The sequence below is a fragment of the Pantherophis guttatus genome, chromosome 7 (genome assembly GCF_059756535.1).
Source record: "Pantherophis guttatus breed Tessera chromosome 7, ASM5975653v1, whole genome shotgun sequence".
Classification (NCBI taxonomy): domain Eukaryota; kingdom Metazoa; phylum Chordata; class Lepidosauria; order Squamata; family Colubridae; genus Pantherophis; species Pantherophis guttatus.
Window position 1 is genome coordinate 25,058,516 of NC_142069.1, and position 27,980 is coordinate 25,086,495.

General features: G+C 40.2%; 1 protein-coding gene across 6 annotated transcripts; it reads left to right on the forward strand.

Annotated features, from left to right (window-relative positions):
* The first annotated feature begins 663 nt into the window (after nucleotides 1–663).
* On the forward strand, nucleotides 664–25,061 carry C7H12orf75 (chromosome 7 C12orf75 homolog). Of its 6 annotated transcripts, none has more exons than XM_087873802.1 (8): nucleotides 664–923; nucleotides 7,272–7,296; nucleotides 9,609–9,678; nucleotides 17,077–17,107; nucleotides 17,600–17,668; nucleotides 20,123–20,199; nucleotides 22,604–22,701; nucleotides 23,956–25,061. In XM_087873802.1, the coding sequence occupies exons 1-7, from the start codon at nucleotides 881–883 to the stop codon at nucleotides 22,682–22,684; spliced, it is 396 nt and encodes a 131-aa protein (XP_087729928.1). In that variant the 5' UTR covers nucleotides 664–880; the 3' UTR covers nucleotides 22,685–22,701; nucleotides 23,956–25,061. The 6 variants fall into 6 exon arrangements, 4 of the variants coding, with proteins under 4 accessions (XP_087729928.1, XP_087729925.1, XP_087729926.1 ...); XM_087873799.1 differs by having other exon boundaries at nucleotides 737–923; nucleotides 22,604–22,697; nucleotides 23,956–24,080; XM_087873800.1 differs by lacking the exon at nucleotides 17,600–17,668 and having other exon boundaries at nucleotides 737–923; nucleotides 17,077–17,149.
* The last annotated feature ends 2,919 nt before the right edge of the window (nucleotides 25,062–27,980 follow it).

A 27,980-nucleotide genomic window follows, 5' to 3' on the forward strand; every position in this document is an offset into this window, starting at 1 on the left:
TGGGTGGCTTTGGGCCAGTCACTCTTCTCAGTCCAGCCCACTGCCAGAGTAGCTGTTGCAAAGAAAATAAGAAGTATACATAATGGTGATGCGGGATGTAAAATAAATAGATAAGGAAAGAAAATGGCAAATTTCAAAGGCAGTGTAGCACTGAATAGTTGTTAGGGAAGGATTGCAAGGTGAGAAAAGCAATAATAATTACAGGGCTTGGTGGCTCAGCAGACTGATAGCATTGTGATTAACACCAGCTGCCTGCAATTACTGTAAGTTCAAATCTCACCAGGCTCAAGGTTGACTCAGCCTTCCATCCTTTCTAAGGTAGGTAAATTGAGGACCCAGTTTGTGGGGGCAATAAGCTGACTTTGTATAAATATACAAAAGTATGAAGGCTATTGCTTAACGCATTGTAAGCTGCCCTGAGTCTCCGGAGAAGGGCGGCATATAAATCAATTTTTTTAAAAAATAATAATCTTCACCAATGACCATTCTAGTGGACTTCCCTATGAATTGCTGGTCCAAGTCTTGAGTTTTTAACCGCACCCAATTCCTTCTCCATTCGAAACCCCGCTCCTTTCTGCTAGGCCAGTAGGAAAGCATCCTTAAAAGATGAAGGGAACGCTGATTGGCTTCTGTTGTTGCCAAGACGACGGATCGGGAGAAAAGACAAGTGGTCCCCTCGGCACGGATTCTTCTCTCGCTCCTCCAGCGACTTCTACCATCATCTCCTCGTCTTCTCCATCCCCGCCCCCTTGTCGCCGCACTACGAAGCGGATCGTTTTGTCGTTCCAGGCTGTTTCGGGAGGAGTGGAGTCCTCCTCGGGGGGGGGGGGGCTTCGCTCGAAGCGCGCCCCAGCGAGGGAACCGGCTGGAGTTGCCAGCGATGGGCTGTGGGAACTCCACGGTCACCAGCGCTGGCAGCAAAGGTGAGCGCGGAATAAGGCGGTGCAGGAAAAGGCGCACGCAAAACGGGAGTGGGAGGGGAAAGCTGGAAGACTCCGGAGTGGGGTGGCGGCAAAGGACAGGAGGAGTCGCGGGTCAAGAAATAGAGTCGAGTGAATGGAATTTTTTTAAAAAGAGAGAAACTACTGGAGGAGGAAGAGGCTCCATCTGTCCTAGAAGCTGCTGTTTTTCTTTTGCGCCTGGCGAGGAGAAGGAAGAGCGCGCGGGCGCGCACTTCTAGAACTGGAAAGAAAGTTCTGCTGTAGCAGTTTTGGGGAGGCAAGAAGAGGCTGGGGTGGGGGGCAAACTGTCTGTGTTTGTCTGCTGGGTGTGTGTGGAGGGCGTGGCAGCAATGCATGCATGCCTTTCCTCTTTTTCTGCAGGAACGAAATAGCTTTGAGGATTTATTTGTGCCTAAGACAACATATTCAATTATTTTAATTGCACCATCACGTATATTTATCACTCTTGCTTTGTAAATGATTACAGTATGATTGCTAATCATACTGTAATCAACTAATTCCCACAACACTGTCAAATAATTTACTAAGACTCTATTACTATTATTCTTCTCTTCCTTACTAGTATCTTATCTCTTCCCACTTATTACTATAACCATGTTGCTTGTATCTTTCAATTTATATTGTCTTTGTTTCATAGTATGATTTGATAGCTTATTAGTGACCTTGATTATCACTAAGTGTTGTATCTTTTTATTCTCGATGAATGTATTTTATTCTCCTTATGTACATTGAGAGCATATACACCAAAGACCTTGTGTGTCCAATCACACTTGGCCAATAAAGAATTCTATTCTATTCTATCCCAATGTTGTGGCTGGTTCAGAAACAAGTCTTAACTAAAATCAGCACAGCTTAATCCTAACAATATATATGTTTTTTTCATCCTTGTGACACTGAAGCTGCTCCACTGATTTCAATGGGACTTATAAATAAGTATGCGCCTTGTTCTGTTAGCATAATTTTGGATATACATATACTACTCTAAGTTCTACTTTTTTCTACTTTTAATATTCTCCATTGTATGCAAACATTAATCTTAAAAATGTTTCCTGTACTGTAATCTAAGGGAATATGTTTTACATTGACACTTTAAAAAGTAATGATGAAAATAAACATTAAGATTTTTAGTGTTCTTTGCCCAATTCAGTTATATTCATTCCCTTTTCCCTCAAAATAGACAGTTTTGAGTGCATTTATTTCAGACTTCATGTGTCAACACTTGGGAGTGGTGGAAGACTATTGAATTATGAAATGTAGAGTGCAAAGTACAATTTTAAACGTATCTCCTTGTGTCTATATAGGAAGAAGAATAAGTAGAGCCTTGTGGCAAATACCCACTACTTTTACATCCTTTAAGCTTTTCCATTCTTTCTAATAGATTAAGTCATAAAATATCTGTAATTTGAGGCATTTCAAGTATCTCATTAATCAATATAATGATATTCTAAGTGCAATTACATTGCAAAGAATAATCAATTTCACAGCTCAAGGAATGAATTATTATGTTTCTTCCATGCCATTAATAGTTTGAGAAATATCTTGAACTTGATTAGACCTCCTGCTAGAAAATATTGAAAAGACACAACTCAAAGAAGAGATAATGGTTGTGTAATATAGGTGTTCAGATGAATACATCTATTGTTGTACACTAATGAAGCAGATTTTAGTATACTTTGAAATTAGTCTATTTTGGTGTATCTGTTATACTTTTTACTTTTTTTACTTCTTCTGTTCAGTCATGATTGATTCTCAAAGACTGCCAGGACAAGTCTCTGCAAGGTTTTTCAGAGGTGATTTGCTATTGCTTCCTTCTTAGAGCTGAGAGAGAGTGACTGGCCGAAGGCCACCCAGGTGGCTTTGTGACCAAGGCAGGATTAGAATTCACAATCTCTCGGTTTCTGACCTGATGTTTTAACCATTATATTAAACTGGCTCTCATTATAGCTTTACGGTCTTTTTAATGGTTTTTCTATGGATTTGCATTTGGAAAAGGGCAAGGTGCATTTCTGGTGACAATCTAGGTATGATTATTTTAGAGTAAACATTTTGATGACTCAGTATTTATTTATTAATTCAATTTCTCTAGCCACCCATCTCAGTCAATGACTGGGTGGCTTACAATTTTTTTTAAAGGCAATTAAAAATGCTAAAAAGATTAAATGCACATAGGAACAAGATGCTTGGCCGGTTAGCAATACAGTCGGGAAACGGGATCCTTAATGCACTCGGGACCCCAGGCATGGGAACATAGACAGATTTTTAGGACCTTATGAAAGGCTAGCAAAATTGGGGGCATTCTGATCTCCGAAGGGAAGATGTTCCTTAGAGCAGGAATCACTGCAGAAAAAAAAAGCTTGTCTTATGGTCTCCATTAGCTGGCACTCTGCCTGACAGGATCTGCAGCATGCCTACTATGCTCCACCTAGTTGGACAGGTAGAGACTCTTGGAAAAAAGCTGAGCCCTCAGGTACCGCACTCTCGAGCCATGCAGGATTTTATACCAGTAACTTAAATTGCATCCGGAAACATTCTGGTAACCAATGTAGTTCATGCAGAAGTGTTGTTACGTGTTCTGTACATCTGGCACTATTTACTACGCATGCAGCCACATTCTGCATCAGTTGAAATTTTCAAATGGTCTTCAGGGGCAGCCCCATGTAGAGTATGTTCCAATGGTCTAGCCTAGAGGTTACAAGAACATGAATTACTGTAAGCAGAGCACAGAATAGATACTATGGAGTTGTGTTACTGTATATACCAAGGCTTACCTGAATTCTCCTCTTTTGGGGAACAACTGTTTGAAAAAGTATCTTAACAGGTAGGTTTGGGTTTTACCAATCAGGCAAGGTACTCACAGTGATGGCCATTCCACAAATAGACACGGTTTCTCCAAGGCAGCCACAACTCCAAACTGTCTTCCCCCCCAAAAGATGAGAACCCCTATTTAAAATGTAATGATGTGCAAACTGTAGTCATTGAATAAAACATAAGTTGCTTTAAGGCAATCAAGCACAGAATGGCATCATTGTTTGTTGCTTGATTAGAATGTGTTGGAAGAAATGTCCCTCTGGGTTCAGTTCCAAGTGGGGAAAAAGACACTGGATTCATGGAAGTTGCTTGGAAAGAAGGTTTAAGGCTTGAGGTCCTGGGCAGAAAATGGAAGATATGCTGAGAGTCCCTGGGTTTTATACCCCCTCTGGCTTTGAACTTCCTAGGGCACAGGAAGAGTATCCTGATTGGTTGCTGTCAGAGGTCATAGCTAGCTTTTTAGGTTGTTTGTGTGTTAAGTTTGGATGAATCTTGCTGGGTGATGATGTAATGAAAGGGCTTTGGACAATTCATACTATGGCTCCGCCTGAAGAAGGTAGATCTTTGTTATGTTGAATAGACTGGGTCAGGCCTTAATGGCCCATTGATAAAGGGGGTGGTGGTGGAGTTTCTGCCTCCCTTTTAGGGGAAATATTCTGCCCTTTTAATATTTCCTAAAATATCTCATTTTCCTAGGAGAAGGATGTGTGCTTACTTCTTACAATGATATGCAAACACGAGTAAATAATTTGTTTGTAGTTTCCTGACATCTTTCTAGCTACTGTTGCTTTTTATATAACTCATTTTATATAAGAGCATCTGTAGGGAAGTTAAAAAAAATTAAAATTAAAATTAAAATCAAAATCCTGTTTCTTTTATGCGCATTGCAAATATGGCACATGTAAAAAGTGGGTGATGCACGGTCACTGTTTTGAATTTTCCAATTATTCCTCTGAACACCTGTGTACACTAATCAATTTACAAAAGCATATGCAGCAAAGCAGGCAGAGCTGGAGGGCGGAGTTAACTACGCTATAAGTTTGGAGTCATTGTGTTGCCAGAAGAGTCCCGCGCCCCATGAATTCCATTGATCTTTATCTTGTGCCACTTTAGGATTGACCTTTAATTGACTAGATTCTTGTGTATAAGTTACAGTAATACATTCTTCTGTGCTTTAAATGCAACGAATACTCATGGTTATTTGTGCCTGGCAGCATATTTACAAATAAACTAGAAATTGGTCTAAACAAGCAACGAAGATGTGTTTATTTTCTTATCTGTAAAAGCCAAAAACTTGCTTTGTTAAATGAGCCATTGTTGTTAGCCTTACACAGTCCATTAAGTCATAAACCCCTAATTTACTAACTAGTAAAGCTGTGCAAAGCTTTGAAGGAGTGATTCAATTTCACAGTGATTTGACTGAATTGCCGTATTAAGTAGTTCCATGAAGCAATGTGTCATCCTCATGTGTGAGGAAGTGAAGCAGGGATAGTAGTTTGTGCTTGGGAAAAGCAGCTGCAGCCAGGCAGAACTGCTTCCCACCCTACTTTCCTTGTGCATTCACTCACTCACTACTTTACTCACAATCTTACTCACAAACAGTATTTCAGCTACCTGACTATTTAAGCTACACCCTGGCATTTTCAAGGATGTGCTGATGTTCAGAGATAGCTTCACCCCACCCAGGCCTTTAGCTTACAAAAACAAATCCTAAGACAGAGTGTGCGTAGGTGTGTAGAAAAAAGGGAGATCAGAAAATGGCAAGCAAACTAGGAAGTGGAAGCAATGTCTGGAGATTGGCAGCTATTACACGGAGGCAAGGAGAGTATAAGTCAACTGCCAGGAGCACAATCTATAGTGAGCAGCATATCCTGGTAGGAGTTCGGCCTGGAGCTTGACAGCAACCAGAGCCTGTTGTTGGAGAAGGTGTGTCCTGTAAAGCAGGGTCACAAACCTTTCGGACCTCAGGGACCACTAAATGCATAATTTTAAATCCCGCGGACCACTAATATGATCTGCCTAATGACTGGCTGGGTGGGTGTGGCTAGGTGGTCATGTGACTGGGTGGGTGTGGCCAACTCGGTCACTCATGTTGAGGGGTGCCTCACTGGCCTCTACTCACCCCTCCCCTCCCTGCCACTCCTCGCCTCCCCACCCAGGCTCCTTAGGGCCCCAACAGGAAGCAGTTGTTGGAGCTAAGCAGCCACCATGGGAAATAGTTGGCAAAACAGCTGGCTCAGTTCAAATTGGATCTGACTAAGATGGAGGCTTGGCAGAAGCACCTCACTGAGGACTACGAGCATAGGCTTTCCAAGCAGAGGGAAGACATGTGGGAGTGCAAGGCCAGGTACCTGTGCCTGGAGGCACAGAGGGCTGAGATGGACAGCCAGTTCCAGGCATGATGCAGTCTCATTGGAACAAGGCCCTCTTCCCTCCAGCCTTTGCCCAAAGCCCCGCACCAGGAGGCTGAAGCAGACCCCAAGTCGAAATTTCTGCCCCACTCTGACCCACACAAAAAGGGGGTCCTAAGGAGGCCCGAAGGGCGAGACTCTCTGCAGAAACACAAACATTCATTGTACGTATCTGTCCCAGGGGCCATAGTTTGAGGACCCCTGTTTTAGTGCAATATAAAAAATGCAAATAATTTTTCTGCGGACCACCAAAATTTTCTCACGGACCACCAGTGGTCCATGGACCACCTGTTGGTGACCGCTGCTGTAAAGCATTGCGTACATATCTGCTATGTTATTGTGTGTCCAGTCCTTGGGAAAAAACAAAACAAAACATGGAGCAAAAGTACATGTTGATTTGTTTTTCATGGCCTCACAGGCTCAAGCTAGCACTTTTAATAACATAAAAGCTTCTATACTTTATTCTGGGCATGGACAGAAGCCTCTTCTAACACTTTCAGTCAGCTACCGGAAACACTAAAAGAGATTTTATGCAGATGCAGCACTTAATGCAGAAAATTTCTACGGTAATGGCTGTTTTAGGCTAAGGCTGTGAGGTCATCAGTCTGGTTTATAAACAAAATAGGTGCATCAACGTGATTGTTTTTACCATCCTAATTATTTTTTACCTGATGTCTGATTGTATTCTCACTCCTGTGCAAAGTTCCTGCTCCATACCCAGCTGGAACAAATAAAATATTTTGCTTTTGTAGGCAATGATTTGCCTGAATGATTTGACTGAATCAAATTGTGGGCAAATAAGTAGCAAGGTGAGAAAAAGCTTTGTGAATGTGAAAGGTCTAGATGTATTCACAGTTAACACAACATATTAAACCATGGACAATGGTTTCCTGATTAAATTATCCTGAAACTGATCTTACTAAAGAAAGTGGAGGTGGGAAAAATGAATGATATTTGCAGAACATTGGAAGTCACTGTTCTTGAAAGGGGGTCATTTTAGGCTTCCCATAACTACTGTTGGTCAGATATATGGAGGGAAAAATGTAACTTCTAAGTTCACAAACATGTTTTCACATTTTTTTCATTCCAGGTACCACAGCAACATCAAAAGTAATGTAAGTATATATTTTGATATGTTTTTTCTATTTTCTGTTATGTTTTCCAAGTATTACAGAATACATAACAAGATCAAGATAGCTTCTAAGTAGTTTGAGTAGATTGTCAATTAGATCACGCTAAGCCCTATTTTGTTTAGCCACAGTTTATTGAACAAAAAAGCCTGTTTGGTATTGTGGTTAAATATCAGGCTAAAAGCTGGAAACCATGAGTTCTAGTGCACCCTTAAGGCACAAGGACAGTTGGGTGACCTTGGCCAGTCCCACTCTCTTAGGCCTATGAGGGAGGCAATGGTAAACCACTTCTGAAAAAACTTGTCAAGAAAACTGCAAGGACCAGTCCAGGTAATCACCAGAATCAAAAACTGATTTGAAGGCACCAAAACCAAACTACAATTATTATGTTCGTACAACTTGGTATGTCGAATGACATAGCATGTTACAAAAGCATGTTGCATGACTTAGCATGTTTTTATTTTATTTTATTTTATTTGTCAAGCATATATAAGATAACAGGTAAAAGTATAAACATAATTTGAATACATGAAAAGAGTAAGAGTAAAAAGGAATATTAGGACAGGGATGGTATATTAGCATGTATATACCGGTACTACTACAAACTCCTGCTAACTTGAAATGTGGGTTGCTTATTGATAGTTTAGACCAGGGACATCAACTCCAGGGGTGAACTTCAGCTGTTTCTTACTGGATTACGTGATACAGTAGAGCCGACTGCACAAAGCCCCATCCACTCACACAGACATCATGATGTCCCTTTTTTGCTACGATTTTCAGCCTCTAAAGGCTTTGCACATGCGCAAACAATGGTGTGTGCACATTTGTGAACCGGTAGGAAAGGTAAGTGAATTTCACCCCTGATCAACTCCCAGAATTCCCCAGGCAGCCATATTGGCTGGGGATGTTTTGAAGTCCACAAGTCTTAAATGTTGCCAAGGTTGGACATCCCTGACTTAAGATGTTTTAGGAACCTAGTCTTTATTTGTTCATGCCAACCAAAATGTGATTTCTTGATTTTGGCTTAGTGTGACGCATGAACCCAGGTTTTGTGTTATATAAGTCATGGTTTAATATGTTGTGTTAACCCAATCAGTTGTGGCTTATTTTGCAAACCAGTCTCATAATGAAATAATAATAATAATTGCACGCTTTCTCTTAAGGTTGTCTTATTGGTAGAACAGGTATTACAAGAATTGGATGACGACGAAGCAATGGGTTTTGTTTAGTCGGGGACAATTAGGCAGAAATGAAATTACAATACTTGTGAATCCAATTATAATAGTAGTCATAAGTGCCTTAGAAACATCATTCTCGGAACATCTATGTGAAGCTGAAAATGCAAAGTGCTCATATCTAAAAATTTGTGACCATTTTGTAGCCAGAAGCTAATCAAAGCTTAGCCAATGACAAATTAATAGGTAAGGATTTCTCAAGAAAAAAATGTAGTGAAGGAGAAGATGTCACTGATGAATCATATGTTGTTGTTGTTCTTAAAGGCTTATGTATCTGAGATTATAGAGTGGAAGGGGAACTTCTGCCTCCTCTTGAAACCCTCTGAGCTTTTGTACTCTAGCCCCAGAGAATGTCTTGGTGCAACTGGTTGATAGGTACTGCTCCCCCTACCTATCTTTAACAGGATGCATCACCTGATATCCTCCCCCTAACCCTGGTGTAAGAATGAGAGAGGGCTCCCATAACTTGTACTGCCATGTTTATTGAAAAGATAAACATGGAAAAATGAAATACTTTATATGCTATAAATTCTTAGATGTGTGGTTTAGAATCAGGTAACTAGATATCTGGCCCTTCTCCTCCTTGAGAGACAGAATAATCTCAGCAGAAATAAACAAAATCAAATTTTATTTGGAACGGAGAAAAGATAAAATATGAAAACTGTTTGCTGCCCAGAGTTCCATGGATTTAGGGTACATAGATTTTTGTAATAAAATAAATAAAATAAAATAAATATAAAAGAAATAGATAAAGAAATAAATTATTTTTAACTTTGCATATTAAAATCCAAAAAGTGTTGGTTACAATTGTTTTTAAAAAATGACAGACATTTGGGACAATATTTTAAAAGAGAATTGCAAAAATAAAACACAATGCAGTATTCAGTAGACCACAAGATGGCACTGGTCTGTTATGATATTGCACATAGCTTGCCATGGAAGTCAAAACAGAAAATCTTAAAAATTCCTGTAGATTGGGCAGAGATAATTGGTCAGAAAAAAAGAAACTTAATATACAGTAGGTCTTATCTAATATATAATACAAGCTTTTTTTTTCTGCAGTTATTCCTGCCCTATGGAACATCCTCCCTTCGGAGATCAGAATGGCCCAATTCTGCTAGCCTTTCATAAGGTCCTAAAAATCTGTCTATGTTCCCATGCCTGGGGTCCCGAGTGCATTAAGGATCCCGTTTCCTGACTGTATTGCTAACTGGCCAAGCATCTTGCTCCTATGTGCATTTAATCTTTCTAGTATTTTTATTGTTTTTAAATGTTTTTAGCATTTTTAATTGCCTTTTTTTAAAAAAATTGTAAGACACCCAGTCATTGACTGAGATGGGCGGCTAGAGAAATCGAATAAATAAATAAATAAATAAATAAATAAATAAATACTGAGTCATCAAAATGTTTACTATAAAATAATCATACCTAGATTGTCACCAGAAATGCACCTTGCCCTTTTCCAAATGCAAATCCATAGAAAAACCATTAAAAAGACCGTAAAGCTATAATGAGAGCCAATTTAATGTAATGGTTAAAGCACCAGGTCAGAAACTGGGAGACTGTGAGGTCTAATCCTGCCTTGGTCACAAAGCCACCTGGGTGGCCTTGGGCCAGTCACTCTCTCTCAGCCCTAGGAAGGAGGCAATAGCAAATCACTTCTGAAAAACCTTGCAAGGACTTGTCCAGGCAGTCTTTGAGAATCAATCATGACTGAACAGAAGAAGTAAAAAAAGTAAAAAGTATAACAGATACACCAAAATAGACTAATTTCAAAGTATACTAAAATCTGTTTCACTAGTGTGCAACAACATGTGTATTCATCTGAACACCTGTATTACACAACCATTATCTCTTCTTTGAGTTGTGTCTTTTCAATATTTTCTAGCAGGAGGTCTAATCAAGTCCAAGATATTTCTCAAACTATTAATGGCATGGAAGAAACAGAATACTTCGTTCCTTGAGCTGTGAAATTGATTATTCTTTGCAATGTAATTGCACTTAGAATATCATTATATTGATTAATTAGATACTTGAAATGCCCCAAATTACAGATATTTTATGATTTCATCTATTAGAAAGAATGGAAAAGCTTAAAGGGTGTAAAAGTAGTGGGTACTTGCCACAAGGCTCTACTTATTCTCCTTCCTATTTAGACACAAGGAGATACGTTTAAAATTGTACTTTGCACTCTACCTTTCATAATTCAAGTAGCTGGACGCCCATGCTTCGCTACGAAACTATGTGCTCGGGCTTGATAAATTGACACTTACAGCCTGAAACTTAATGCAGAATGTGTAACTCAGTAGCATCAGAGTGTGTTAATATAATGCAACTGGCAGTTGGAACAGACGGGGAGGGGGAGTAGAATGTCCCAGCTCGCAGCATCCATCGATATTTATCTGGTTAGCAGCCTGTCAGTGTGTGAGAGAGTTGAGGGATATTTGGAAACTGAAACAGTATTGCTGTGTGAGCAAGAAGGAGACAAGAAGGAGGCTGGGCGTGGCTTAGCTCAACTGTTCTGAAGTAAAGCTGCTTGCTGCTGTGAAAGTAAAACTGAAAGTGAAACTCGTCTCCTCTGCTTGTGTTTTGCATTTGGAACAGATTTCTTTTGAGGTGGGGAGCGGGAGTAGAACTCCTTAGCATCAGAGCATGTTATTAATAATATAGGAAATACTAATACTCTGATAGTCATTTCGAAAAATCCTTTCTTAGTGAGCACCTAGAAGCCAAGAGGAACATACGTGGCAAATTTCAAGTTTGTAGGCTTTATGCTTCTGGAGATTTCGTGATTACGGCATGAGTGGTTTTTGCTTTTATATATATATAGATCGGACCCTTAAAATAAATACCATCTCTGTTAAAATTGTTTCTTGTAAACTCCATTTTAATCAGAGGCTGGAAATAATTCAGCTTTTTTCCCTTTTTCTTAGCACACACCTGCTTGCTCCATTGCACAGAAGTTCCATCTTTTTTTAAATAAAAAAACTATCATAAATCTCATAAATCCAGCAAAAAATTTAGAAATTGAGCCACTTCTCTGTACCTATATGATATAACTCAACTTTCCCTGGTGAATGTTGATTGAAATTCTGATGCCAATTGGCTGTCTGTCAGTAAATATGAGGTGGGATTTGCAATTTGTTATTTATTACAAGTTAAAACTCCTTGCCCTCTTTAAAAAAAAGTTGACAGCCTCATAAATCAAATAAACCACATTATAAGGGTTTAAATCTGGGATGCAAAAATCCAGATGACCACTAAAACGATGCCAAGAAATATAGAAAACTCTGTATTTTAAGATATATGATTCTACTAATTTGTTAAGTGCTTTGAATCAAACTGTTTATAAAAGGAACTTTTTTCATGGTTTCTTTAAATATAGAGTTTCTCAATATATGCTGTAGTCAAGGTATGATTATTATGATTTTGCAAAGTAATTTCTTAAATGATTTTTCGTCTAACAAATTCTTATTTTCCCCCCCTTATTTTTCCTTATTAATCCTTATTTGTAGGAACTGTGAAAGTTCACACTTTGCTTCATTATTGTTACTATTGGTTGCATTTACTTTTGCTATTTTGTGCTCGGGAGGCTGCAGTTTAGTACAGTACTGTTCAGAGATAGTATTCAGCCGGTTCGGACCGGTTCACCCGAATTGGTAGCGGAAATCGCAAGTGGCCCGCCCCCCCTCGCCCCAGCTCTATGCCATCCTATTTAGGCATATTTTTGAGGCTGGGTGCATGCGTGGAAGGTGCGTGCACAAGCAAAGTACATACATGGAAGGCCGGGTGCATGCGTGGACACATGTGAGGGAAGAGAGGGCGCGTGCGTGCTCACATTTGCGAACCGATAGGGAAAGTAAGTGAATACCACTCCTGGTACTGTTAGAGCAGTGTTGTTTAAACTTGGCAACTTTAAAATCTGTGGATATCAACTTCCAGAATTCATCAGGCAGCATGGGGAATTCTGGGAGTCGAAGTCCAGACATCTTGCTAAGGTTGCAAAACACTGTAGGACTAATATCAAAGTCCTGACATATTTTAAAATTTCTAAAATGAATTTACATGTTCCAACTGCATGTGTTTATTGTGGAATTTCCCATTTTCTTGTACTTGATAAAAGGAGATACTCATACCAACTCTTTTTATTGACTTTCTGTGAGATGAATCAAGGAAGCTGCCTTAGTTGTGAGTTGGCACGGAACAGTGCTAAGGCTCCGGAGTGTAGAAAATTGTGCTATCTAATGATCTACATGCTCTAAATGTAGCAATGGTAAAATGCAGTGATGGTTAACCTCTTCAGCACCAAGTGCCGAAACTGGAGCGCGTGCACATGTGTGCACCAGGGGTAAAATGCACTTACCTTCGCTACTGGATCGGAAATGTGAGCGCACGTGCCTCTTCGTACAGAGGGTCAAAAATAGGGTGTGATGATATCCTGGCGGGTGGGCAGAGCCTTCTGCCGCCAGCCCTACTGGATCGCGCGAGCTGGATAGATCCGGCCGGATTTCACCACTGGTGTGCACGCGGTGGAACCCGGAAGAGAGCAGCTGGCTGGTAGGCATGCACGCAATGGAACCCAGAAGAGCAGCTGCTGATGGTGCGCGTGCCCACAGAGAGGGCTCTGCGTGCCACCTCTGGCACGCATGCCACAGGTTCGCCATCATGGTGCTATGTAGTGGAAGAAAGAAACGAGACAATAGACAGAAGACAAGATGAAAATATTGTAGGAAGCAATAGGAGTTAGTGAGATAGACTAGAGGAGTTAGTGAGATAGACTAGAGGAGGCCCTTTTAGATAACCTCTCTGCTATTTTATTGGAGCCTGGACTGATTAACACTGAATTCTCAAGAAGTTTCCTATTTACTGTTGCTTTCCTGAACCTACCTGAAAAGAGTAGGTGTTCAGATGCTTATTGACAAAGAAGGAAGTAGTAGATCTTTACTCAATCAGGCTTGAAAACATTGCTAATTTCTCTTTCTCTACTGAACACTGAGAGCCACTATAGCAAACCGCAGTGAATGTTATACAGCTAGTCCTCAACTTATGACTACAACTGAGCCCAACATTTATGTTACTAGTGAGAAATTTGTTAAATGAATTTTACCCCCTTTTATGACTTCTTTTGCCACGTTTGTTAAGTGAATCACTGTAGTTGTTAAATAGGTAACACGGTTGTTAAGTGAATCTTCCCCATTGACTTTGCTTGTCAGAAGGTCGCAAAAGCTGATCACATGACCCCAGGACACTGCACCCATCATAAGTATGAGTCAGTTGCCCAGCATATGAAGGTTGATCATGAGACCATGGAGACGCTGCAATGGTTATAAGTATGAAAAATGGTCACTTTTTTCAGTGCCACTCTAACTTTGAAAGGTCACTAAGCAAACTGTTATAAGTCGAGGACTACCTGTATCAGACAGCAATTGAGTGAAAGAAGAAAGCTCTTTGCGGTGATTTATTTATTTATTTATTTATTTTTATCATACTTATATGCCGCCCTTCTCCTGAAGGACTCGGGGCGGCTCACAACAATAAAACAACAAGACAGTAAAATGAATACTAAAATAATCCAATTAAAATCCCTGACCGTTAAAAACTAAAACCCCCAACAGATCAGGAGATTTGTTGAAAAAGCCACATCTTCAGGTCACCACGGAAAGAGCGGAGGTTGGGGGCCATCTGGAGCCCAGTGGGTAACTCGTTCCAGAGGGTCGGTGCGGCCACAGAGAACACCCTCATCCTGGGCACCAACAGGCAACATTGTCTGGCCGATGGCATCCGGAGATGGGCAGTCCTATGTGAGCACACTGGGCGGTGGGAGGCCGGTAGGAGGTGGTCCTGCAAGTACCCCGAAGCGGATCTGAAGGACCACCGGCAACCAGTGCAGCTCTTGCAGGAGAGGTGTAACACGGGAGTAATGGGAAGCTCCCATAACAACCTGTGCGGCTGCATTCTGGACCAGCTGGAGCCTTCGGGTGCACCACAAGGGCAGCCCCATGTAGAGGGCATTGCAGTAGTCCAGAAGAGAGATAACGAGAGCATGAGTGACTGTACGGAGGGCATCCCTATCTAGGAAAGGTCGCAACTGGCGCACCAGGTGAACCTGCGCAAAAGCCCCGCTGGTCACGGCTGTCAGGTGGTCAACTAAGGACAGCCGTGAATCCAGGAGGACCCCAAGATTGCAAACCCTTTCAGAGGGAGTAAGCAACTCCCCTCCCATCAAGAGTGATGGGGTCACTAGATCAGGGGATGCCGGCATCCACAGCCACTCCGTCTTGGAGGGGTTGAGTTTGAGCCTGTTCCATCCAGACCTGTACTGCTTCCAGACACTTAGACATCACGGAAAGGGCATCCCTGGGTTGGTCTGGGGTGGAGTTGTAAAGCTGGGTATCATCAGCATATTGCTGATACCTCACCCCGAAACTACAAATGATCTCACCCAGCGGCTTTATATAGATGTTAAAGAGCAAGAGGGAGAGAACCAATCCCTGAGGTACCCCACAAATGAGGGGCCTTGGGGAGGATTTCTGTCCCCCTGCCCAGACAAATTGCGTGCAACCCAAGAGGTAGGAGGAGAACCACTGTAAAACAGTGCCCCCCACCCCCAACCCCCCAAGTCTTCGCAGTAGGATACCATGGTCGATTGTATCAAAAGCCGCTGAGAGGTCAAGTAGGACCAGGATAGAGGAATAATCCCTATCCCTGGCCCGCCAGGGATCATTCACCAGGGCGACCAATGCTGTTTCCGTGCTGTGTCTGCACCTGAAGCCTGATTGGTACGGGTCTAGATAATCTGTTTCCTCCAGGAATTGTGGAAGTTGGTGTGCCACCACGGACTCAACAACCTTCGCTATAAAGTGATGATGTTCAGAAAATAAAGGAAGCTTTCAATTAAAACAGGAAAGAACTTCCCTGAAATATATGGACAAAAAACGTTCACAGTAAGCTCTCTTGACATAGGGTGGATATAAAAAGTGAGCAGATGCTTGATCTTCCAGTGAATCAGCAGGCAGGTTTTCTGATAGCTTTCCAATAGCAATAGCAATAACGTGTTTCTCCAAAAAGAAACACGTCTTTTTCAGGTCTTATTTTCTTTTGACCCCTGGAAAAACGGCTAGGCCTTCTTTTTGGAGGGTTCTAATTATTGACTCACCTCGCGGCGGTGGCACCATCGGTCCCGCCCAGCAGGAGCCCACTGTTGCCCACTTCTTCTGCAGCCATTTGCCACCACTCGCCACTCGCAAGCATCACCCCGGCCTCCATTTCACCTTCAGATGCCTACCGGAACTTGTTATAGGCTGCAGATGCCTTCCGGCAGGCATCTGAAAGTGAAACAGAGGCCAGGGCAATGTGTGCGAGTGGTGGCAAACGGTTGCAGAAGAAGACAAGGCAGGTGTCGGAGTGTGCGAGGCCTGGTAAGTAGGGCGGTTCCCCCTCCCCACCCTAGCTTATTTTTTACTTGTGTGCCTTGCCGCACCCCCTGAACCCTGGGGTGGGCGGGGTCTTAATTAGGGCTAATTTTGTGGGTGGGCTTAATTTGATCGCATGCGCTCAAAAACTTGATAGGGCTTCTTTTCAAGATGAGTCGTCTTTTTGGAGAAACACTGTAGCACTTAGATTTATATGCCGCTTCACAGTGATTTTACAGCCCTATCTAAGCGGTTTACAGAGTCAGCATATTGCCCCCAACAATCTGGGTCCTCATTTTACCTACCTCAGAAGAATGGAAGGCTGAGTCAATCTTGAGCCTGGTGAGATTTGAATAGCCAAATTGCAGGCAGCCAGCAGTCAGCAGAAGTAGCCTGCAGTACTGCATTCTAACCACTGCGCCACCACAGCTGTACAAGATCCATATCTGTCTTTCAAATGGCAGTGATCACGTGTACTTTCCTGAAGAGAAGCGTAGATATAGGAGATTTGAGATCTGGTCCAGGTTGGGCTTTTAAACGCTTCTTTTAAATTATTAAAATGTACTAACTTTTAAATTCAAAACTTAAATTGTAAAATATTTTAATATTATAATGATTTTTAATTTGCAGTGCTCTAACTTTAAATGGCTATCAGGTGATTTTTGGTTTATGTTGGCTGGCGACACCCAGGGGGAGGGCCTTCTCTGTGGGAGCCCCTGCCCTTTGGAATGAACTGCCCTAGAAATTCGTAAAATCTCTGATCTCTGTGTATTTTGCTGTGCCCTCAAAACCATGTTGTTCCGCCAGGCTGGGCTATCAATGTAAAGATTTTAATTGGTTTTAAATGGGTTTTTAAATTTGGGGTTTTATAAATTGGGCCTATTATTTAATAATTTTAATTATTTTTAAATTTTGTCTGTCTTTGTGTTTTTAATTAGGCTGTACACCGCCCTGAGTCCTTCAGGAGAAGGGCGGTATAGAAATAAAATTAATAAATAAATAATAAATAAACATCCGATGCACGGTATATTTTTATTTTACAGTATTGCTTACAATATGTAAATGGATTAAATAAAACAAGCAATCTTCCTTCTTTCTTTCTGTTAATTGCAGAACAGATGAATCAGTGTCAGAAGATGACAAAAGGAGGTGCGTTGACAATGAACTGGACTGAAATTGCATTGATCAAAAGTAGGCTGCTATGTCATGAGAAAGAAGTCAAGAAAATTATTTAAAATGTGTTTTATAAGCCCCAATCCAACAGCTTCCTATTTGTTTGTCCAATCGGAGTTCAGATTTTAACTAAGAAAACCTGTCATTTTATTGTCTTGTAGTCTGTCCCTGGGAAATAGTTGCAGCATTATAGTTTCATAATAGTATCAAGTTTATTACAGGAATGCTCCATGAGCCTCTGTGTGCTCAGATTATCACTGCGGATATTGACATCCAAATATAATTAAATGCTTGTTTCAAATATTTATGCTGATTCAGATAATAAGATACTGGATCAGGAATGGAAAAAATACAGATGACCGCTTTGCTGTTGTATTTTTGCAGCCAAGATCTGGTAGCCCTGTTATAAAAGCATGTTCATTTTCATCAAAGAAATTCTGGATTTAAAATTTATATCATTTGGTTCAGCCAGATACCCATGCCATTTTATAAGGAATAAAACAACATGGACTGATGTAAAGAACAAAATATTGAAAGGTATGCAAGGTTATCCAATTAAACTTATTGAGACAGAAAGTATTATATAGTCTTATGCTGATATATTACAACAGAGGGATTATAACCTCCACAGATTAAAGAATTGGTTTTTAATGAAGTATTTTAATTTTTCTTCTAAACCAATAAACACAATAAAGGTAGTCTTTAACTTACGACTGTTGTTTAGTACTTATTTACAATGGATTTACCAATTTACAATCTGGATTCAGAGTTCTGACAGCCGTTCTCCCCCTGCAATCACATGACCAAACGAGGTACCGTATTTTTCGGACTATAAGATGCACTTCCCCCCCCCAAAGTGGGTGGAAATGTCTGTGTGTCTTATAAAGCGAATGTTGCTGAAACCCTGCCCACCCGCCTGCCCCCACCCGCCAGCCTCTGCCTCCCAGCAATTTGCTTCCTTGCAGCAAACAGCAAACAGCCTGGTCAGCTTCAGCACAGCCTGATTTAGAATGAGCAGCTGATTGGTGGTTGGATCTGCCTCCCAGTATACCACCGATTGGGTGTTCCAGGCTGTGGGAATCACCGCCGCCCATTGCCACCGTTACTGCCGATTGCCACTGCCGCCCATCGTCGCTGTAGCCCATCACCACTGCCACTTATCTCCGCCTCCATGTGTCCTATTTTCGGCCTCCGCACTTCCCATTTTCGGCCCGTTCCAGGTGGCGGGGATAGGCAGCGGTGGCTGGGATCCCTGCCTCCTGGAACAGGCTGAAAATGGACCGCCCAGAGGCTGAAAATGGGGCACGCAAAGGCTGAAAATGGGACACATGGTGGCGAAAATGGGGCACGTGGAGGCGGCGATAGGTGGCAGCGGTGATGGGTGGTGCTGGCGCTGATGGGTGGCAGCAATCCCTGCAGCCTGGAACAGCTGATCGATGGTATTCCGGGAGGCAGATCCAACCGCCAATAGCTGCTTGTGCTAAATCAGGCAAATTGCTGGGAAGCAGAGGCAGATTTTTTTAATCTTGTTTTCCTCCCCAAAAACTAGGTGTGTGTTATAGTCCGGAGCATCTTATAGTCTGAAAAATATGGTACTTGACAATGGGCTGCATTTAAGCCATTTTTACCATCCCATGGTCATGTGTTTGCATTTTACAGCTTTAGTTCACCATTTTCTCTCAAAAGTTCTCTTCTGGATAGCTCAAGGCCATTCTTCCAGCATATGGCTGACATATTGAGCTAAGATGCAGATGTCTTCAACAATTTTGTATTGTGAACATGACAGGAATACGTTAGGAGAGATAATAATACTGACTTAGCATCTGTGGAGAACCATCAGATATCTTGACCAACAAAACAAGCATTCTATTTTACCAAGCTATTAATATAGAAAACTGCTTCCGGTAGCCATTGAAATACTTTCTTTCAGAAGTAAATTGTTCCATGGGAGTCCTTTGGGAGGAGGGGAGTCACAATTCCCCTCCATTTTGTTTCTATGCAACTGACTTCAAGTGTGGTCTAGTTTTAACCTGGGTATATTAGTATGTTTCTTTGTAATACATTCATATGAAAAAGTATGTATTTGTATTTTGTATTTTTGTATTTGTATTTTATTAAATTTCTATACCGCCCTTCTCCCGGAGGACTCAGGGCGGTGAACAGCCACAAGATAAAACACATAAATACAAAAATTTAAAAATAAATTAAAAACGAATTAAATAATTTGGCTGAACAAATTTAAAATACCCCATAATTTAAAAACAAATTAAAATTTACATTTAAAAAGGGGAGAAGGTTTAGGCCAGTCCAGTTTGATGAAATAAAAAAGTCTTAAGCGCGCGAAGGAAGGTGCGCAGATCCGGGATCCTCCGTATCTCCGGGAGAAGCTCATTCCAGATCATAGGTGCCCCCACAGAGAAGGCTCTCCCCCTAGGGGCCGCCAGTCAACATTGTTTGGCCGACGGCACATGTAAATCTGAACATATGAATACATATATGTGGATTATTTCCCATTGATATATATGTGTCTATGTGTGGCTGAGAGTGAGTGTGTGAAGTTATCCCACTCATTTTAGCCTGCTCACTTTTTTGTGAGGAAAATGCAAAAATGCTCTAACATGGAGTCTCCCAAATACTAGTCTCATAGTTGCTGTAGGACTGCATTGAGCTTTTGTATGTGAAGTGCTTTGACTAATTAGAAGTCGTAAGCAGACACACACCTGGAGCTTCTTGCTTAAATATCCCTCCTAAGTATATCTCAAGTGCCCCTCCAAAGGTTACAATTTGGATTGTAATTTTTAATGTAACAGAACGAGTAATACTTAAGTGTAGGATGAGTAATGTGCAGAGTGCCCAAATTTCACTTTTGAGAGAGCATTTAAACTAAATAATGTAACACACGGTCCAAAAAAGATTAAAACATTTTGCTGTGTGTAAGGTTATACTTTTACTATGGCATCCAATCATGGCTTTCGTGTCTTTTTCATTAAGAGATTATGGAGGTGTTTATGTTGGCTTACCTGTTGCAGCAGCCAAGATTTCCAGCCAGACAAAAACAGCACCTAAAGGTATTTTTTTTAAACCACTGTTTTTCAGTACTTCCAGTTTCTAACATTTATCATCATGCTTAGGAGAGACACTTTATCATTTGAAGCTTTAAAACGTTTTTAAGATAAATGGAGGTCCTAAGTCACTCCATGAAGTTTAGGCACAGCAAGATAACCATAGCAATAGCACTTAGACTTACCATATTTTTCGTAGTATAAAACACACTTCTTTCCCCCTTAAAAGAAATGTTGGTGCATCTTATACACTTAATACAGCAATTTTTGGCCTCCCAAAGCCCTGAGCTGCACATCCCGTTTTTGCAAAAAACGGGGCACGCAAAGGGTTTGGGAGGCCTGCAGAGTGCTCCTGGGGGCCGAGGAGGGCAGAAATGTTTTTTTCTTGCTTACCTCTTTGAAATCTTGGTGCGTCTTATACACCGGTGGGTCTTATAGTCTGAAAAATACGGTATATGTCACTTTATAATGCTCTACAGCCCTTCCTAAGTGGGTTTACAGAATCAGCATATTGCCCCTAACAATCTGGATCCTCATTTTACTGACCTTGGAAGGATGGAGGGCTGAGTCAACTTTGAGCTGGTCAGGATTGAACTGCTGACAGTGGGCAGAATTAGCCTGCACTACTGCATTCTCACCATTGCACCACCACGGCTCTCTAGAAAGGCAAACAGTTAAGTTAATTTCCACTACATTCACTATGCTAAGTGAGGGAGTCACCTTTAGAGTCAGCAGCCGTAGTCATCAGGTTGTCAGTCTGTGATTTTAAATCTTTCTTGGCAAAACAGACTATAGATTGAGAGCCCTGAGTTATATGATCTGATAGCAAGAACCAGCTTGACCTCATCAAAATATAGGAGTTGTGAAAGTATTTCTGTGAACATGAAACCGATCTTCAGTCTGACATCCTCAGCATAGGCTGACTGTCTGTCTTATTGGAATTTGATATTTCCTATCAGGGCTACCAATACAATGAAATTTGAAGGCAGCAAAAGCCTGCTGCAATTTGTATGAAGTTACCTTTACCAAATATCAGATTCTCATTGCATTGATTTTCACTTTACCAAATCATGAAGTGATTTAGAGACTTTGATGATTCATCTGCAAAGCCTAAATTTAAAATTTAAATCAATTCTAATAGCATCCCTAAGTGATTCAGCTCAAGTGTCTCTATGGATCTGAAAAAATATACATTTAGATTAGACATGTCTTGAAATGTTTCAAGGCTTTAAAATATTAATTAAGAAACTTGGAACTTTAATACTTTATAAGCCACTCAGACCTTATACCAAGCCTTTTAAAAGTTCTGTGCCATTTAGAAATAAATACAATGAATTTTTATACAAATTATTCCAGGGCCATACTCCTAAGAGTTTCTGATATTAACCTCCCATTTCCCAGGAGGAACGATATGTAAAAAACGTAAAAACAAAAATTGTCCATGATGCTTCTCTGGCATGTCAATTTGTACCCCTTAACAAATGGGTACATATAATACACATATGCACATTTATGTATCTGTGTTTCCTATATCCAGGTTCTGAAATAATGGACAGATACAAGATAGTGGAGAGAGAAAAGGGGAGGGAAGGAAAAATAATTACTCTTCATCAAAATGGAACACTTGTAGAAAAATGGCACCCCAATTAATCTAAATTGAATTATTATCCCAAGCAGAAATCATATAATGCAGAAACCACTCACATAGAAACACACAAGTACACATAAGAGAACTGAATATGGATAAAAATAGAAAGAGAGAAAATCCTGTTTAGCTGTTTATCGTTTTCAAGCTAATATTCAAGGGAACCACCCATTTCAGCAATGAAGAAATGCAGGCATTTGCTCTTTCTGTCTAATCCTTTGATCTTTGTTTCTCCACCTATATTCATAAGATATACTTTTCATATACCCTCATCTAACTATAGGTCAGATGTAAGGATAATGAACTGTTTCCCTTTCTCTGTTGGATTGCTGTATCCAATTCTTGTAGTTTAGCAATTCTTACAATGTTTTTGACAGAATCAGACTTAAATGGGTTGGGTTGGCACTTGGCAGATCTTTTCCATATTGCAAGACTTAGAAAAGAAGGTATTAGAAAAGAAGGTATTTAGAAAATAAGGCATTTTTAAGTTTTCAAGTTTGTAGAGACGAAGTAATCCAGCACTGACTCTATGTTAGTGTACAAGCTACAGTGAAGTTAGATAATTTTAGGACTTCATTGTCATATAAAGGGAAGATTTTTTAAAAACTGTAAAATGTTTTAGGTTACATCAAAATATGGTAAATCAACTCTGCTGAATTTAAGAACTTCCTGAGTGCAGTCCTAAATAACTAGCTTAAAGTCATGCCCACATAGTATCCTTGCCATTAATCACCTTTCTACCAGTCTGATTTCTTCCCAAAATAGGAACCTGACCAGAGAGAACAATCTGGAGAACAGACTTTTGGGAGACAAATTCTAAGGGAGAGTCAGCCCATCATTTTATGAGCTTGGAACAGATGTAGGTACGTTGCTAATGTATGTAAATATTTTTTTGCTTGTGTATTCAACTCCTCTGTAGTTTCTTTGATGGCATACCTCGATAAATCAAGAAACGTCTACTTAATTTTAGTTTCCTGTTAGCATCCAAATCTGGAAATCACTTACCAGCTTTGAAGCAAGCCTCTGTCTTAAATCATTACTTCAGGTTTCAGGGAAATGCCATGTTGTATTTATATATTCCAAGCAAGCCTTTTTAAAGAGCATTACACTGTTTCTTTCTGAAAAATTGCCTTCTTATGCACAGAAGGTTGGGACAGGCAAACATTCAGAAAATTATCCTCTCTAAAGTCCAAGAAACAATCCTTCTCCTTGCATCTTTACTATGGCGTTCTGTGGCTTATTTCAGTGGGTTTGATCATTTGTACAGGTATTTCCTGACTTACAACAATTCATTTGGTGACTAAAGTTACAACGGCACCGAAAAAGTGACTTATGACCGTTTTTCAGACTTATGATCATTGCAGCATCTTCATGATCATGTGATCAAAATTCAGACGCTTGGCCACTGACTCATATTTATGTCGGTTGCATGAGCAGTGGTGAAATTCAGCCGGTTCTATCCGGATCTCACGATCCGGTAACACTGGCAGTGGGAGGCTCCGCCCGCCCACCCGGACGTCATCATGTCCCATTTTTGACCCTCTGCGCATGCGTGCGCTCACATTTGCGAACTGGTAACGAAGGTAAGTTAATACCACGCCTGGTCCCGAGGTCATATGATCACCTGTTGCAATCTTCTGACAAAGTCAGTGGGGAAGCCGGATTCACTTAACTGTGTTACAAATTTAACAGCAGCAGTAGTTCACTTAACAACTGTGGCAAGAAAGTTCATAAAATAGAGCAAAAATTACTTAACAAATGTCTCATTTAGCAACAGAAATTTTGGGCTCAGTTGTAGTCGTAAATCGAGGATTACTGTGTTGGATTGTACTTGATTACTATCTGATTAATTTTATATCTAGATGACAGTGAACTATTATTTGCCATACTTTTCAGCAATAGAGATTCGATTAATACGAATAATATAAGAAATAAGAACTGTGACGCTCTTTCCAATATGCAGCTTCCTGATATTAGTACAATGAGCATTTGCTTAATCACTTCATCCCTGAGGATGATTCCCCGCCTTTCATCTTAGAATTTAGAATTTATTTTAACATTCTGAAAGTACTATACTATTTATTATGCACATGCTGGTTTTTTTCTTTCTTAATCAGTTATCTTCAAAGATCACTCGTTGCCAAGTGAATTACACAGAAAGATCGCATCACGTAAAAAGCCTGAAAGAGCTGGAACCGTGAATCAAGCGGAGTGCTGAAATGAAATGAAAGAAGAATCAAATTTTATGGACGATTTTGATGCCATTTAATGCTGCATTAATTAGTAGATATAGGGCAATTCTGCCCAAGAATGCATGCTGCTGTTGCTAATATTTTGAATAACACTTTGCTTCCTGTATTTTTGATAGCCTTTTTAACTAAAAAATAAATAAATCTATTGTTCATTCAAGTGCTCCTAAGCTGATGCTACAATAATTACTGACTTACTTAAGAGTAATAAGGTTATTTGAATCATATATTCAAAAAGCAGGTTTTGGAATTTAGATAAGGGTTCCAGGTTAGATCCCTTTGATTATCAGTAGCTTTTATATTGACTGTGAACACAGTCTTGATCACAGAAGTTCTCTCCATCAATAAAATAACATCCTCACGATCAACTGAAACCTGCTTTCATTTAGTATAAGACATTACAGTATGCCATATCCTGCCTTCACTTTATTGCAGTGGTGAAATCCAATTTTTTTTACTACCAGTTCTGTGGGCGTGGCTTGGTGGGCGTGGCTTTGTGGGTGTGACAGGGGAAGGATACTGCAAAATCTCCATTCCCACCCCACTCCTGGGGGAAGGATATTGCAAAATCTCTATTCCCTCCCCACTCTGGGGCCAGCCAGAGGTGGTATTCGCTGGTTCTCAGAACTACTCAAAATTTCCACTACCCGTTCTCCAGAACCTGCCAGAACCTGCTGGATTTCACCCCTGCTGTGAACCTCTTACTAAGAGATTACTAAAAATTGATTGTAATTTTCTCAGTGGTTTGTACTGTTTTTTCCTCTTTCATTTATTCATTCATTCCTGTTAACATTAAAAGAAATAGCTGCTTCCTCCCAAATGCTTGTGTTATATCTTCTGTTTCTCATAAGATTTTAGAAAATGTAATGGTAGGTATGGCAGATACCACAGCGAAACAACTGTAGCTTGGTCTGTTGTGCTTGCAAAGGAATTCCAGGAAAGCCCCAATGAAATAAATATTGTTTTGGAGTTGACTTGGCCACCAGCGCAGCTGTTTTTATTGCTATGATATTTACTTTTCATTATCTGATATTTTAAACCTTCAAACTGTAAGTTGAGGGCTTCCTGTAGAGACGCTATAATATGTTTTAGGATAATTCCCCTTACCACTAAATATTTTAGTAATTGTGTATATTGAGGGGGAGAATTTGTCTAATTTCAGTTGTGCTTTTAGCAATGCAACAATAAATTTAATTTTAGCTTCTGGGAGCGACTACAGTTTGAGATAATATTTGAAATATTTGGTCTGAAATGCCATCGGTAATGGAACTCTAATAATTTAATTTAACTACTGCTTATTTCAAGGGGCATTTTGATTTTTCTGACAAATGAAAATCGTTTCTCCTTCCTGAGAATATTCATTACTGGTTCCCCTGTCCTGGGAACAATGATACTTTTGTTGTTCTGCTTTTGAGTAACAAAATTATACAGGCAGCCAAAAAAATAAAATGATAGGTAGAAATGGATATAATCCATATGTCATGAGTCTGCCACAAAGTCTGGTATTTCATGGGGTTGATACTCAATAAGAAGCAAAAATAAGATTATGAAGTTTTGAAAATGTTCTTGAAGGATCAGACTAAGAGTCTGATCTAGGCTGGTCCTTGGAATTTATTTGTACAGTACACTAGTCCTAGCTTGTAGCCCAACATCGTGCTTCCAAAGTTAGTAGAATGCCTTTAGGAAGGCTCAGGTAGAATGTGAAAGCTAGAAACTCATTAACTGGTTGCGTTTTAGGTGAATAAGTAACTTGTATCAATTCTGCAGTGGCTCAGAGGCTAAGACACTGAGCTTGTCGATTGAAAGGTCGACAGTTCAGCGGTTCGAATCCCTAGTGCCGCGTAATGGGGTGAGCTCCTGTTACTTGTCCCAGCTTCTGCCAACCTAGCAGTTCGAAAGCACGTAAAAATGCAAGTAGAAAAATAGGGACCACCTTTGGTGGGAAGATAACAGCGTTCCGGGTGCCTTTGGCGTTTAGTTATGCCAGCCACATGACCCAGAGACGTCTTTGGACAGCGCTGGCTCTTCAGCTTTGAAACGGAGATGAGCACTGCCCCCTAGAGTCGGGAACAACTAGCACGTATGTGTGAGGGAAACCTTTACTTTTACCTTATCAATTCCAGAACTCTTAACTATTCAACTTTCTAGTGATTTATCACATATCTGTTTTAAAAGTACCGGTATAATAGAACTGGTTCTTAAACAATTATTTGTTTAGCCATGTTTTGTTGGAAATCCAATGGTTGGCTGAGTTTCACAACCCACTAAAGAATAAAATATGATTGACAGATGATAATAGTTGGATTCACACAATATCTGAAGCCAAATTCAGACAACCATTAGTGCAATAACTGAACTCAAACATAGTGGAAGTGCTTTTTGGTGGCTATTTTGTGTATACACACAGACACACACACATATGCACCGGCCCATCATCAGAGAATCTTTGTACAAATGAACAAATAATAAGTGATCCAAACAGGCTCCATAGCCTTGTGTTAGTATCCCTGAGAGAAGGCTTAATTCAGGAACTGGTGAACTTATTACTGTACACAGAGTAGGGCTGTACACCAGTTCAAGGCTTCCTTTGTGACAGAAAGAATGTATTGCATTGTGCAAAAGGACTGTAAATGGAAGAGGTGGCATCCATTTTTAATTTCTACCTGGCAGCCAGAGACCGAAACGTTCAAATCTATTTTGAATTACATATTTATGAATGCCTAAGTGCCTAGCTAAGCAGCTTACAATAGGATTAAAATATATGTGCAATCAATATATCAACAATGTGTTCTTTTATGTAGCACATAAACAAAATATGATTTTAAAAGGGAAGCTGGCTAAAAATGAGTTGGTGTTTGAATCCAATAGCTAAGAAACCTGTAAGAAAAAGGCTATTTGGTGATAGAAATTAGCAAGCTCATTGTTAATTGAAACCTAGTTGTGATATAATTAAAAAAAATTTAGAACACCTTTATATTATATACACACAATTTTGTTCCAATAGGATTTCTATTATTGGTTTTTTTAAAACCATTTTTTGAATTTTTTCAGCAGAGGGCAGGAGAGCTCCAGTAAAAGCTATAGGTGACAGCTGGTTATGATCAGACAAGGATGATATTGGAAGAAACCCATTTTGAAGAACTAGAGAGCATGTCTATTTTGATAGACTTTTCCTCCTTATGCTACTCTCTCAATCACACCCCAATATCTTAAAATCTGCTATCTTCTTAAATTAATATGTAATGTAGGTAAAGCATGGGATAAATACAAACAAATCATTGCAATAGTCTTTTGAATATGTTTGGGAGTGCAAAGGTTACTCTGCCCTGAAAGTCCACATCTGGAAATGAAAGTTGCTTTCCAGCACAAACAATTTTGGAAAGGGACTATAAATATGCCTACTGGAATCTGAACAGTTTATTTTACCACCTCCTCCTTCCAGAATTTAAAATAGTTATTCAGGAGCCAGGGACTAAAAGCTACGATGAAGAGTCTTTATTGCTGTATGATCCTCTCTGGAAGTTACCCACAACTAATTCAGTGGAACTTAGTTTTTAATTGACTTCCAGACTGCTGACTGTGTAGAGCAGGGGTTTCAAACTCATGGCCCATGGTGACACGGCCCTGGTTTAGCGAAGGGAGAAAAAGTCTATGTGATGATGACATGACGATGCGAGTTTGACACTCCTGGTGTAGAACATTGCCTGCTGATTAGAATTGATCAGAACGCATGGGAAGGAACTGGATGGAAGCTACATTAAGAAGAAACCCACCAATCTGACAAATTTCAAAATTTGCATCCACAGGGACCAGATGTATCTATTTTTCAATGCCACTATGTGTTTTGTTTGGTTTTGACTTAGTGGCTTATAAACTATGATTACATATTACTG

Bases quoted from the DNA above. Each gene is read 5' to 3' on its own strand.
- C7H12orf75 (XM_087873802.1), top strand. From the start codon at position 881: ATGGGCTGTGGGAACTCCACGGTCACCAGCGCTGGCAGCAAAG. The intron at 7,297-9,608 runs GTAAGTATATAT...TTTTTTCTGCAG, and splicing joins ACAGCAACATCAAAAGTAAT to TTATTCCTGCCCTATGGAAC. The intron at 9,679-17,076 runs GTCCTAAAAATC...ATTGCAGAACAG, and splicing joins TTCTGCTAGCCTTTCATAAG to ATGAATCAGTGTCAGAAGAT.